The 13,806-nt window shown below is 34.2% G+C and overlaps 1 protein-coding gene across 2 annotated transcripts in view; it reads left to right on the top strand.

Moving 5' to 3' along the window:
• duox (dual oxidase) overlaps positions 1-13,603 on the top strand; it is a 28,445-nt gene extending 14,842 nt beyond the window's left edge. The window contains exons 16-34 of one of the 2 annotated variants that reach the window (XM_048159241.1): positions 609-722; positions 812-1,014; positions 1,098-1,283; positions 1,388-1,601; positions 3,156-3,249; positions 3,428-3,588; positions 3,701-3,767; positions 3,866-3,943; positions 6,541-6,728; positions 6,899-7,129; positions 7,426-7,525; positions 8,006-8,055; positions 8,172-8,299; positions 10,788-10,941; positions 11,221-11,453; positions 12,070-12,228; positions 12,310-12,465; positions 12,619-12,747; positions 12,954-13,603. In XM_048159241.1, coding sequence (XP_048015198.1) covers positions 609-722; positions 812-1,014; positions 1,098-1,283; positions 1,388-1,601; positions 3,156-3,249; positions 3,428-3,588; positions 3,701-3,767; positions 3,866-3,943; positions 6,541-6,728; positions 6,899-7,129; positions 7,426-7,525; positions 8,006-8,055; positions 8,172-8,299; positions 10,788-10,941; positions 11,221-11,453; positions 12,070-12,228; positions 12,310-12,465; positions 12,619-12,747; positions 12,954-13,076 — 2,768 coding nt within the window. In that variant the 3' untranslated portion in view covers positions 13,077-13,603. The remainder of the gene's footprint in view (positions 1-608; positions 723-811; positions 1,015-1,097; positions 1,284-1,387; positions 1,602-3,155; positions 3,250-3,427; positions 3,589-3,700; positions 3,768-3,865; positions 3,944-6,540; positions 6,729-6,898; positions 7,130-7,425; positions 7,526-8,005; positions 8,056-8,171; positions 8,300-10,787; positions 10,942-11,220; positions 11,454-12,069; positions 12,229-12,309; positions 12,466-12,618; positions 12,748-12,953) is intronic. The other variant, XM_048159242.1, reaches the window with a different exon arrangement.
• The last annotated feature ends 203 nt before the right edge of the window (positions 13,604-13,806 follow it).

Raw genomic sequence — 13,806 nt, 5'->3', positions numbered from 1 at the left:
CAGTATCATGTGACAGGATTTTACATCATTCAGACACCTGCAAAGGACCACGTGGTCATGAAGCAAAGTAACTAACTCTCTTTTAACTATTTGAAAAATTCATGTTTTCAGTTGCACATATGCATGTCCCGAAACATCAGGTCATTCGGTGCAACCGCTATAAAAATGAGAAATGTTGTAATATTTTAAAAACTTGTACTAAATATAAAATGTTTGATTGTCCTTTTGCTAACTAGCTAAAGGACCAACATTTTGGTTTTACCGAATGACACTTTTGGTTATACCGAATGACAATATTTTCAAACAACGCTAACACATTGTTTGAAAATATTGTCATTCGGTATAACCAAAAGTGTCATTCGGTAAAACCAAAATTTTGGTTAAACCAAATGACTTTTTGGTGACAAATTTTGTCCATCTTGTAAAAAAATGACAAAAACAGTGCTAATTGATTTTACCACATAATCTCATTGTTAACACTTAATAAAAAAAACATTATTCGTCAATGACCCATGTATGTATGTATGTATTCATCTATCACAAAAAATATAATGCATATGCCACCCAAACATTTTTCAACACATGTTTGTTTACTGATCTCTCGACAGTAAGCTACATAGTAGCTTGTGTAGTTGCTCATGTTCGGACAGCCAGATACAAACGATTCCAAAAGAAGCTCAGAGGTTCTACAAGAGACAAGGAACCTGCACATGGAATTACTGGTCAGTAACTTCACCTGCAATATCACGTTGGCCAGTGAAGATGAGTTTATTAACCTCTGTTTTTTTTTTTTTTTTACTTTTATGTTCAGCCAAAGAGTGGTTAGGGCACAATACATCACCCCGACAAGTTACACTTGCGTTCAACGAGAAGAAAGTATTCCAGACCTTTGATGAGAACGGCTCTCCTCTCAGCTCTCACAGCTTGGGCAGTAAAGAGCAACTGAATGTGATAATATCCAATGACCATCAGCATCGTGCTCTACTCTTGAAGATCCCCAAAGAGTATGATCTGGTAAGAATTTGGTAGTTCATTCTGTTGTCATCATGCAATGAATGCTCAATGAGACATTAAGTTGTCGGATTTCTGTCCGAAAGGTTTTGTTCTTTGAGGACGTTGGTCAGAGGTCAGAGTTCTTAAATCAGCTGAGATCTGAGCTAGAGGGCAAAATTCAGAATCTAACTGTGATGGAAATGAGTGAGAAAGAAATACTAACTGATGCAGTGACCAGAGAACAGAGGGAAAAGATTGTGGAGACCTTCTTCAAGCATGCTTTTTCAAAGGTATGTGTTTCTGTTGTTTCTTCATATGTCATTTTGTCCTCACTCCACTGACAATGTGTCACAAAGTTAAGAGGTATCATCATATATGTCTTTTTTGACTCCAGGTCTTGGACATTAATAAAAGTGATGCTGGAGACTTGAGCAATAGGACCCGAGAAGCTTTACAGTGTGAGCTCACACGAGATGAATTTGCCAGTGTGTTCGGTCTGAAGCCTGACTCACTCTTTGTAGAGTCCATGTTTACACTGGCTGACAAGGACGGTAATGGATACCTTTCCTTTCAGGAGTTCCTGGATGTTATTGCCATTTTTATGACAGGTGAGTTTGTTCAGATCTTTTGAATTGTAGTTCAGAGTTAATCACAAGACTTAGTAGACTGGGTAAACCCAGCCTTATCTGCCGGCGATTTGATTTTGCCCGGCAACTCAGTCTGGAAACCCGTACATTCATTTCTGCTGCATCTGTTACACTTTTGCAGGAACCAATCACAGACTGGCTTATCCACCTTGCTCGCTATTGGCGGGTACAGAGCTCTTTCTATGGCTCTGGGCGGGTATAACACGATGACGTTTCTCGCACGACCGTCAATCCAATTCCTTTTAACCTCTCAACGATGCTAAATGACTTCTTTAGTTTAGCAAACAAATCGCTCGACTGGGTGTAAATATCACTCACTTTAATGTTTTTTTGCACAACCTGCAAAAATCGCTCGATGCCATTGCTACTTCTGCAAACCGATGATCAATGCTACAAACCAATACAAACTAAACCTGTCTGGAGTTTTTGCATCGCTCTGCAAAAGTACGTCACCCGGATCGTTGATCTGATTGGTTGAATAATGCTCGTTGATCACGCCTCTTGTGCAGTAGGAAATACATAGCAAACTCCCCAGACCAATGTTCAATTTTAAATTGAGCTTGGTCTGGTGATAGCCAGACAAAAGACTTAGAGCCTCTAGTCCATAAATGTTGTTACAATATCACCATTTTACAAAACTACAAAGTTACAATGTTACGATGTTACAAGGTTACCTTGTTACATTGTTGGGATGTTACAGTTTTACAATTTTACAGTGTTACAATGTTAAAATGCTACAAAATTACCTTGTTACATTGTTAGGATATTACAGGTTTACCATTTTAAACTGTTACAGTGTTACAATTTTATGGTGTTACAATGCTACAAGGTTACATTTTTACAATGTTACAGTTATACAATTTTACAGTCTTTTAACAGTGTTACAATGTTAAAATGCTACAAAATTACCTTGTTACATTATTAGGATGTTACAGTTTTACAATTTTACATTGCTATGATGTTACAGTGTTACAATTTCTTGATGTTACAATGCTACAAAATTGCCTTGTTACAGTTTTACAATTTTAGTGTTACAATGTTAAAATGCTACAAAATTACCTTGTTACATTGTTAGGATGTTACAGTTTTACAATTTTACAGTGTTATGATGTTACAGTGTTACAATTTCATGATGTTACAATGTTATAAAATTGCCTTGTTACAGTTTTACAATTTTAGTGTTACAATGTTAAAATGCTACAAAATTACCTTGTTACATTGTTAGGATGTTACAGTTTTACAATTTTACAGTGTTATGATGTTACAGTGTTACAATTTCATGATGTTACAATGTTATAAAATTGTTACATTGCAAAACTGTAACATCCTAACAGTGTTACAGGGTTAAAATGCTACAAACTTTTCTTGTTACACTGTTGAGATTTAACAGTTTTATAATTTTGCAGTGTTACAATGTTACAAAGTTTTTTTCTGTTTTGTTAGAATGTTTTACAATGTTATGATGTTATTAAGTTGTGTTGTTAAATGTTTGATGTTTTTGGCTTGCAAATCCAGGAACACCCGAGGAGAAGTCTAAGCTTCTGTTTTCAATGCATGATATTAAAGGAGATGGCTTCTTGTCCAAGGATGAGTTCACTTCCTTACTCAGGTTCGCTCTGATGTCAGATCCTGACATCCAAAAGTTAATTTGTGCAAAGGTTTTTTGATAGTCACATGAACTTCAGATTCAGATGATATATAACTTTGAGATTCAGATTATATAAATCAATAAAGTTCCTCTGAAATATTTCTACTTTCTGCTAGTCATTTTCTCCTTTCTTGTGCAGGTCTTTCATTGATATCTCTGGAAGTGCTCTATCTAAGAGTCAGGCTGATGATGGCATAGCAGCTATGCTTCAGGCAGCTGGTCTTGACAACAAAGATTGCTTCTCATGGGAGGACTTTCACTTTCTGCTGAGAGATCATTCAGCTCAGCTCAATATTAAAGGTGAAGGATATACTTTTCTTTATGCTCTAATCCCCCATATGTCTCTATAATTCTTAGTTCACCCAACACAGAGGCATTTATCTTTGAAAAACTGCTGTGCATGTATTCCCAGGCATGGAAGTACTTGGTAAGAAAAAACTAGCCAGACAACATCGAGTGTCTTTCATTAAGAAAAAAAGGTAAAGAAAAAAATATATAACATAAAACTCATATGGCACTTTTTAAAATGAGTACACCGTAATATAGCTAATAAGTTGTTGTTCTTTTTCTTTTGTAGTTCTTCAGCAGTGGAAGAACTTACTCACGGGTCTGAGGGGGAGCAAGGCCAGGAACTTCGTCAAAGACAGACCAAGAAGTGAGACGTTAATGAATAATATCTCTGTCGTGGTCATTTAAGAGCATGTGTTGCATTATGCAACATGTTCTGACATGTGTATGGTCATTAGCAGCTCAGCTAGGTGTTAGATTTAAGCCTTTGTAAAACCTGTCATTTGTTGGTTATTGAGAAATGTGGCAATCAGTATTTGTGGGAACTGATGGCATTCTGTGACATAATGTCAGCCAAGTTTCATTTTGAACGTCATCATCTTTAGTTGACTTTCGAAATTAAAAAGGCTAATGCAGCAGCAGAAGTAACTAGATTTTTACATATTATGTGGAAAATTAATGTGGTGCTTGCCTGTGCATTTTCCACCACAATGATTTTAAGTTGTGGGTGTTTGGCAGGTTTGGCCCTGCAGCCGATTCTTATGATTTTATTGGTCAGGTCAATCACAGTACTGATTGCTCACACCAAATACTGATCCCTACTGATTAGTTATCTATCTGGCTATCTTCTAGTTAGTTAGAAGGGGTGTGCCATTTAACGAGCTGCAGAGTCATACATAGTGCAGCAGGAATCAGAGTTCACTGATTATGTGATGAGATGACTGACAAGACCATGGTGGAGAATTCGTTGGACAGCAGAGATAAGCATATGACAAATGTCTTATTTTGTAGAATGAGCGCTCAGCACCACCGCTTCCTATTCACAGAGTACACGCGATCATGAAAGTAAAACGCGATTTCAATACCCTGTATTTTGAAAGCAGTTCTCTGATGTGTGCAAATATCTCCCTATATGAAAGCTATCTTAGGCTGGGCTGTGTAGTTGTAACCATCTTTCAACTCTGTATCATGCTTGAAGAAAAATTTGGTCTCTATTTGTACTTTGAATATTTAGAGAGTACTTTGATTATTGTTTGTACTTAAAAATTACGGAAGAGGATTAGGGCCAAGCAATAATAAAAAAATAAAACCATCTCGAGATTAAAGTTGTTAAATTTCGAGAAAAAACTCGTTAAATTTCGAGAAAAAAGTCGAAATAAAATGTTGAGAATAAACTCGTTAAATTACGAGAAAAAACTCGCTAAATTACGAGAATAAACTCATTAAATTTCGAGAAAAAAGTCGAGATAAAATGTTGAGAATAAACTCATTAAATTACGAGAATAAACTCGTTAAATTACGAGAATAAACTCATTAAATTACGAGAATAAACTCATTAAATTTCGAGAAAAAAGTCGAGATAAAATGTTGAGAATAAACTCATTAAATTACGAGAAAAAACTCGTTAAATTTCGAGAAAAAAGTCGAGATAAAATGTTGAGAATAAACTCATTAAATTACGAGAAAAAACTCATTAAATTACGAGAATAAACTCGTTAAATTATGAGAAAAAACTCGTTAAATTTCGAGGAAAAAGTCGAGATAAAATGTTGAGAATAAACTCATTAAATTACGAGAATAAACTCGTTAAATTACGAGAATAAACTCATTAAATTACGAGAATAAACTCGTTAAATTACGAGAATAAACTCATTAAATTACGAGAATAAACTCGTTTAATTACGAGAAAAAACTCGTTAAATTTCGAGGAAAAAGTCAAGATAAAATGTTGAGAATAAACTCATTAAATTACGAGAAAAAACTTGTTAAATGTCGAGTAAAAAGTCGAGATAAAATGTTGAGAATAAACTCTTTAAATTACGAGAAAAAACTCATTAAATTTCTAGGAAAAAGTCGAGATAAAATGTTGAGAATAAACTCGTTAAATTACGAGAAAAAACTCGTTAAATTACGAGAACAAATTCGTTAAATTATGAGAAAAATGTTAAATTTCGAGAAAAATGTTGAGATAAAATGTTGAGAATAAACTCATTAAATTATGAGAAAAAAGTCATTAAATTCCGAGAACAAATTCGTTAAATTACGAATTTGTTCTCATAATTTAACGACTTTTTTCTTGTAATTTAATAACTTTATTCTCGTAATTTAACAACTTTAATCTCAAGATGGTTTTATTTTTTATTATTGCTTGGCCCTAATCCTCTTCCGTAAAAAGTACTAAGAGGAAACTGTCATTTTAATTTATACTGTTTTTATTTCTATGATCAGTTTGTGGAAATGTTCAGTTAGGAGGTCAAAAGTTGTAGAAGCTCATAAATCATGTACAGTAAGGTCTGAAGAGACTCATATGAAATCATACAGAAGAGAAGCCAGTTTGTTGAGTTTGTGGCAAAACCTTTTACAATGCTTGAGTATTGTTGTCTTTCACTGCATATGATAATTCATACTCAGAAAGTAGAACTGAAATGACAAGATGATTAGTTTCAATTATTATGATTTCGTCATTGAGGATTTCTTAAGACTGTGTAAAAATCTCGTCTCGTTCTTGTGAACTCAAACTCGTGTCTCGTCTCGTGAGCTAACTGTCTCGTCACACCCCTATTAGTTAGTTATCAATCTGTCTGTCTAACCTACTAACTAGCTAGATATATACTCAGATATATATATAAAATCATGAGTCTATTACAAAAGATAGTGACCCGAGTCAGAATCAATATAGCCTCTTTAAAGTCTGAGCAATAAAGCTATGTTGTTTTTGTCAAGCCACTTAATTAAAATCTTCAGTTTCCCTAGAGCTGGACAAAGCAACCCCAAGGTATACGTGAGGCCCCAGAGAGAGCGCTACAACAGGAGCCCAGTGCAGAAATGGATCCAGCAATTTAAACGCTTCATAGAAAACTACAGAAGACATATCATTTGCGTAGTGATTACATACGGGATCACAGTTGGACTAGCACTGGAAAGATGCTACTGTAAGTATGCCTTTATTTTCTGTCTTGAATATTGTATTGCACATATTTAAAGCCACTGAATGATTATTTGTTATTTACTTATTTATTATGATCATGTTGAATCGTTCATGTATCTTGACACTGCATGGAGGACCACACTAACGGTTGCAAACCAATAGCGATGTTTGTAGATTATGGTTTACAGGCTCACGCCAGCGGCATCCCAGAGACCTCCATGGTGGGCGTGCTTGTGTCTCGCGGCTCTGCGGCTGCCATCTCCTTCCTGTTTCCCTACATGCTCCTCACTGTGTGCCGTAACCTGATAACCATGTGCAGAGAGACTTTTCTCAACAGATACATCCCATTCGATGCAGCCATCGACCTTCACCGCCACATGGCTATAACTGCTGTCATCCTCTCAGGTTAGAGGAAAAACATTTTTAATAGGCTTCCTTGTGTGCCCTTTCAATAAAATTGACCACAGATACGATTCAGTGAAAATTTGAGTCACCATACTTATGCATTAACACTTTGTATGTGTGATAAGATTGTGGATTATGGCATAAATGACTCAATTGGTGCATTTCACGAACAGGGTTCAAAGTTCCAATTGCTTAATGTAACTTCCTCAAAGTGACGTGCTTTTTTATCAATTATATTTATGTATGTATTAATTATTAACTAATTAATTTTTTTCATATTTATTTTTGTGCTACAGTTGTTCACAGTTTGGGTCATGTGGTCAATGTTTACATTTTCTGCATCAGTGACCTCAGCATTCTTGCCTGCTTGTTTCCTAGAGTGTTCTCCAACAATGGGTAATTCACATTATTGATGTAATTATTGGACTATTCTTGATATATAATATAATATAATATGGATGGATAGATACACAGCAAAATCCCCAGAGTTAAATCAGCTCTGCTCTGATTACATAAGGTCCCTCTCTACTTAGTGTTAAAGTAAGTTAATGAGATAATTAAGTGATTAAGTTATGATTGAGCATTAGTGATGAACACCTGCTGTTAACAAGCAGAATCACTGAACAGAAACACAATAACTACAAAGGACTTCCAGCCACAGCCTTAGATGAACTCAACTGAAGATAAAAGACATTAAATATCTAAGATCTGATTAAACAACTCCACAAACAGCATATTATCTCATTACTTTAACTCTGCTTCAGTGCTATCTGAACTCTATGTAGAGAGGGACCATATGTTGATTTAACTCTGGGGATTTTGCTGTGTAGATTGATTACTATTAGTAAACTAATGTTATGTGTTGATCATTTGCAGATCTGAGCTTCCAATGAAATGGACCTTCTGGTTTTTCAAGACAGTTCCTGGTAACATTCAATGTTGTTTTGATATAACCAGTATTCAGTTAATAGATTCAATGTATTATTTTTGTGGATGTATGGTTTGTGTGTTCTTTGTAACCCTGTTTTTTTCTTTCTTTCAGGTCTCACTGGGGTCCTTTTACTATTGATTTTTGCTTTTATGTATGTCTTCGCCTCACACTATTTCAGACGCATCAGCTTTAGAGGATTCTGGATTACACACCACCTATATGTGCTCGTCTATGTCCTGGTGAGGAAAAAAGCACATTTGTTAATAATAAAACTACAGTCCCATAACATTGCTATTTACTGTATCATTGAATATCTTTAACGAATGATAGTAAATTGAGGACAAATGAATAAGGTTACACTTTATTTCGATGGTCCACTTTAGACATTCTACTAACCATAAGTAACTTTGCAATTACATGTCAACTAGCAATCATTGGAGTATCAGTAGACTGTCTACTTAGTATCTGCTAACACTTTATTTTGATGCTTCCCCAACAGACATTCTACTGACTATAAGTAACTTTGCAAGTACATGTCAACTTATTATACTAACCTCAACCCAACCTAACAGTCTACTAATACTCTAATGAGAGTTAGTTGCTTATATTTCCTTTATAGTTAGTAGAATGTTTGAAGTAGACTATCGAAATAAAGTGTAACCATTAATATTAACATGTGCATGCATTATTAAATCACAAAAGAAATATATATTAACCATAAATTATTTTATTTTTAATATTTTGTATAAAAAATGAGGGAATGTTATTTCAGTTTTGAAGTTAAAAGAAACAACAACAGTAATACATTTTATTTGTTTGATTGGTTTTATTTCAAAACAAGAATATAATTATTCTCAGTTTTATTTTTTATTTTGTTTGTTTTTTTCTGTTTTGTTTTTTTGTTCAGTTTTGTTTATTTTGGGTTTGTGCACTTTTGTGTCAATTCTTTTGTCCTTTTTTAAATCAGAAATTAAATATGGAAATTAAATATTTTTTATTTTAACACTGATGAATAGAATTAGCAGATACAAGCTAATTTTCCTTATGCAAGATTATTATTTAGTTAAAAATAATATAAATGATTTATACAACTTGTTTTTTTAATATGTAAAACTGCTAAATTTAATTTCTAGTGTTTTTGCCTTTTTCTCTGGCGTCAATATGACTCACATCAAAAAAGATGACTATGGCTAAAAAAGATGACATTGATTAATTAATTCTAATTTGTTAAATTATTTATTATTTATATTTTAACCTAAACATGACCATTTCTAAACCTTATAGCTCCAACACATTATCGAGTTCCCACTTGTATGATCTCGATCCCGTCCCTTTGCTTTACACTTTTATTTATATGAATAAAGGCCATCGCCATTAAATTACTGTGACTTTTTTGTCTGGCTGTTAGATGTTTTATATTTTTCTATATCGAGAAATTGTTTAGGATTAGGATTTGCTTTATAGGCTAGCCTACCCTATCCCAAAAATAGCCCAACATATGTTATCATGTCATGATGACAAAATTCTACCCCAATAATATGTAATTTTCATGAAGAGCGCTTGAATGTCCCGCTTCGCTGGGCACGTTTGCTGCCAGTAGGCTATAACATTTACTTGGAAATGCGGCAGTATCGGACCCCTCGTGAGTGAGAATGGGTTGAAAATCAAGTCAGGTAGCCTATTATCATGTTTCAGAGACATGGTTCTCGAAAGTGTGGGAGAAACAACAATTTTACAAAAAGAGAGAAACTTGTAAATTGACATTTCTTTGACTTTAATCTCTCCATTTTTAATTTTGGTTTATAAAGATGCAAAACTTAATAAACAAAAATCTGAAAAGAAGTCAATATTTTGTGTACATGAAATTTGTGTATTCGGTTTTAATTTAAATTGTAGTATTCAACAGCATTTAAAATACAACTATTAGTTTTTTGTTTTTCTCGACATGGTAAAAAAATGAAAATGGAATGGACGCAAAAGTGCACAGACCATTTTGTTTGTTTTGTTCAGTTTTGTTTTTTGTTCAGTTTTTTATTTGTTTTTGGTTTTGTTCAGTTTTTTGTTCAGGTTTGTTTTTTGTTCAGTTTTGTTTTATTTTTATTTTGTTTTTGGTTTTGTTCAGTTTTTTGTTCAGGTTTGTTTTTGTTCAGTTTTGTTTTTTGTTTTGTTTTTATTTTGTTTGTTTTGTTCAGTTTTGTTTTTTGTTCAGTTTTTTGTTTGTTTTTGGTTTTGTTCAGTTTTTTGTTCAGTTTTGTTTTTTGTTCAGTTTTTGTTTGTTTTTGGTTTTGTTCAGTTTTTTGTTCAGGTTTGTTTTTGTTCAGTTTTGTTTTTTGTTTTGTTTTTATTTTGTTTGTTTTGTTCAGTTTTTTGTTTGTTTTTGGTTTTGTTCAGTTTTTTGTTCAGGTTTGTTTTTTGTTCAGTTTTGTTATTTTGTTTTTATTTTGTTTGTTTTGTTCAGTTTTGTTATTTGTTTTGTTCAGTTTTTTTGTTTGTTTTTTGTTTTGTTCAGTTTTTTGTTTTGTTCAGGTTTGTTTTTTGTTTTGTTTTTATTTTGTTTGTTTTGTTCAGTTTTGTTATTTGTTTTGTTCAGTTTTTTGTTTGTTTTTTGTTTTGTTCAGTTTTTTGTTTTATTCAGTTGTTTGTTTTGTTTTGTTCAGTTTTGTTTTGTTTTGTTTTGTGAGAGAGTTACACATCCGACTTCCCCTTTTCTCTCATCTCATTTGGCAGACGGTGATCCACGGCAGCTACGCCCTCCTTCAGGAGCCCCGCTTCCACATCTACCTGATCCCCCCTGGCCTCCTCTTCCTCCTGGACAAGCTCATCAGCCTCAACAGGAAGAAGGTGGAGATCCCAGTGGTGAAAGCCGAGCTGCTGCCCTCAGGTCAATACTCAGTCTCAGCAGATCCAGCACAAAGCTCTTTTTATCTCCGAGTCTCCAAGGGCCCGAGAGCACAGTGGTCTGTCACTAATTGCTCTGGCTGTGAAATCATACAGGAAATCTCAAAATTCAGGAGTTACTTTGACTTCAAAATCAATTAATACACACACAAACAAGTGTCCTGTTATATCACATCTTTGTTGTCAAATATGTTTAAAATCACAAGTTGTTCTGAGGTAGCAATGATAACAAACTAGCTTCTCAATTTCTTTGAATTGGCAGATGTGACATACCTGGAGTTTAAGCGTCCACAAGGTTTTGTCTACCGCTCGGGACAGTGGGTACGTATCGCATGCTTGGCACTGGGCACGGATGAGTACCACCCCTTCACCCTAACCTCCGCACCACACGAGGAGACCCTCAGCCTTCATATCCGTGCAGTGGGACCCTGGACCAGCAAACTCAGAGAGGCCTACACCCCTGAGAAAATCCAGGAGCTTGGAGGATATCCAAAGGCAAGGATGTAAAGTCTGTATTTGGATTATATAGATGTAGATAAACCTGAATGCATCAGGTTATGCCAATAAAAAATATTTTTAAGGGTCAGATCAGGTAGAAGTAGTTCCTTGAGGTAAAAAGCCAGACAAGCCAATATATATATATTTAGTGCTGTCAAATCGATTAATCGTCATTAAAATATTTGTGTGTGTGTGTGTGTGTGTGTATATATATATATATATATATATGATATATATTTGTGTGTGTGTGTGTATATATATATATATATATATATGAGATTAATTGTTTGACAGCTGTCAAATCGATTAATCATGATTAATCACGATTAATCACATCTAACATAAAAGTTTGTAAATATATATTTGTGTGTGTATATACTTTTATGTTAGATGCAAGTAATCGATTGACAGCACTAATTATATTATATTATATTTAGTGCTGTCAAATTGATTAATTGCAATTAAAAGTTTGTAAATATATATGCAAATCCTATTTGTGTGTGTGTGTGTGTGTATATATATATATATATATATATATATATATACACACCAAACATTTCATTTAGCATTTTTAGTTATTTATTATTTTCATTCAATAATAATTCAAACACAGCTGTATCTGGACGGGCCGTTTGGGGAGGGTCATCAGGAGTGGACAGACTATGAGGTGTCAGTGCTGGTGGGTGCTGGGATTGGAGTCACACCCTTCGCTTCCATCTTAAAAGACCTGGTCTTCAAATCTTCAGTCAAGTTCAAATTTCACTGCAAAAAGGTACAGTTCCCTTTTTTAAAAAAAACTTGTTTTAATGTCCCTTGATTGAAGTTTTTAAAGACACATGTCCTCTGTCTCCAGGTGTATTTTATCTGGGTGACACGCACTCAGCGTCAGTTCGAGTGGGTGTCTGACATCATCAGAGAGGTGGAGGACATGGACGGCCAGGAGCTGGTGTCAGTGCACATCTACATCACACAGTTGGCTGAGAAATTCGATCTCCGCACCACCATGCTGGTAAACCCATTATGTTTATATGAGAATGAGTTTATGACAAAACACAATTGGTTTATATGGTTATTGTAAGTTCCACAGAAGTACTGTGACATAATTAAGAGCAGCTTATCAGCTCTGAACTCATGGTATGTTACATCACTTTCTCTTTCTAAGTATGTCTGTGAGCGCCACTTTCAGAAGGTGTGGAACAGGAGCCTGTTCACCGGCCTGCGGTCCGTCACACACTTCGGTCGCCCACCCTTTATGGCATTTCTCAGCTCGCTACAGGAAGTTCATCCAGAGGTCAGAAGCTAGTTCGTTTTCCTCCATTGCAGCTTCACCATTAAACTTTTACTTTTCCAGTATATATCTGTGATTCCTGTTAAGGAAGTCAATTTTATTTTTAAGTTAATAAGTCATTGAATTAAATCAATGTGACATCAACCTGATATGTCATATCAACCTCACGTACACAATTTATGAGCTGTTCTTTCTACTTTTGCTTGAAGGTGGAGAAGATTGGCGTGTTCAGCTGTGGTCCTCCCGGTCTGACAAAGAATGTTGAAAAGGCCTGCCAGCAAATGAACAAACGTGACCAGACACATTTTCTTCACCACTATGAGAACTTCTAGATTGTCTATTTGTGAATGATGTAAGGAATAAATGACAATGAATCATTTAATAATCAATATTAATTCACTTTATAAGGGCTGTACTAAATTATTCCATTTAAAACAGCCCGAGTTGCCATTTCTAGTTCGTAAAGAACGTGTTGAGGTCAAATAGTATTTATAAAGCAATCAGCAAATCTGTTATGTGATAAATTAATCAGTTTTAGGGGTGCATTTATTCAAAGAAACTGATTACTGCCAAAGGAAAGATCTTTTGGAGTTATGCTAAATTAATCATTTTTAAAGCATTTTTCATTTTCTCTGCCTGAATGCAAACGTATTTATGATATACATTCTATAATGGATGATCAATAAATAAAGTGTTATTAAATGTTTGACTGTACTATTGTAGTTTTCATTTGAGTCTCATCATAATCACCTGATGCAGTAAAATCTCTGTCACTGATATAATGCTTATAAACATGGAAAATGTTCATTTATTATATGCAATGTCTATGGGCACAACTATTATGTGCATATATGTATGTGAGTGATTTATATATTATATTATATTATATTATATTATATTATATTATATTATATTATATTATATTATACAGTGCTGGTCAGAATTATTTGCCCCCTTGGTAAAAATGATCAAAGATGGCTGTAAAAAACAAATCTGCACTGTTTATCCTTTTGATATTTTATTTAAAAAAATGTCAAAAATCTAACCTTTCATTGAAGGAAA

Source organism: Megalobrama amblycephala, linkage group LG15, assembly GCF_018812025.1.
Source record: "Megalobrama amblycephala isolate DHTTF-2021 linkage group LG15, ASM1881202v1, whole genome shotgun sequence".
Classification (NCBI taxonomy): Eukaryota; Metazoa; Chordata; class Actinopteri; order Cypriniformes; family Xenocyprididae; genus Megalobrama; species Megalobrama amblycephala.
Note: the sequence above shows the minus strand (reverse complement) of the source record. Positions and strands in the feature narration are given on the sequence as shown.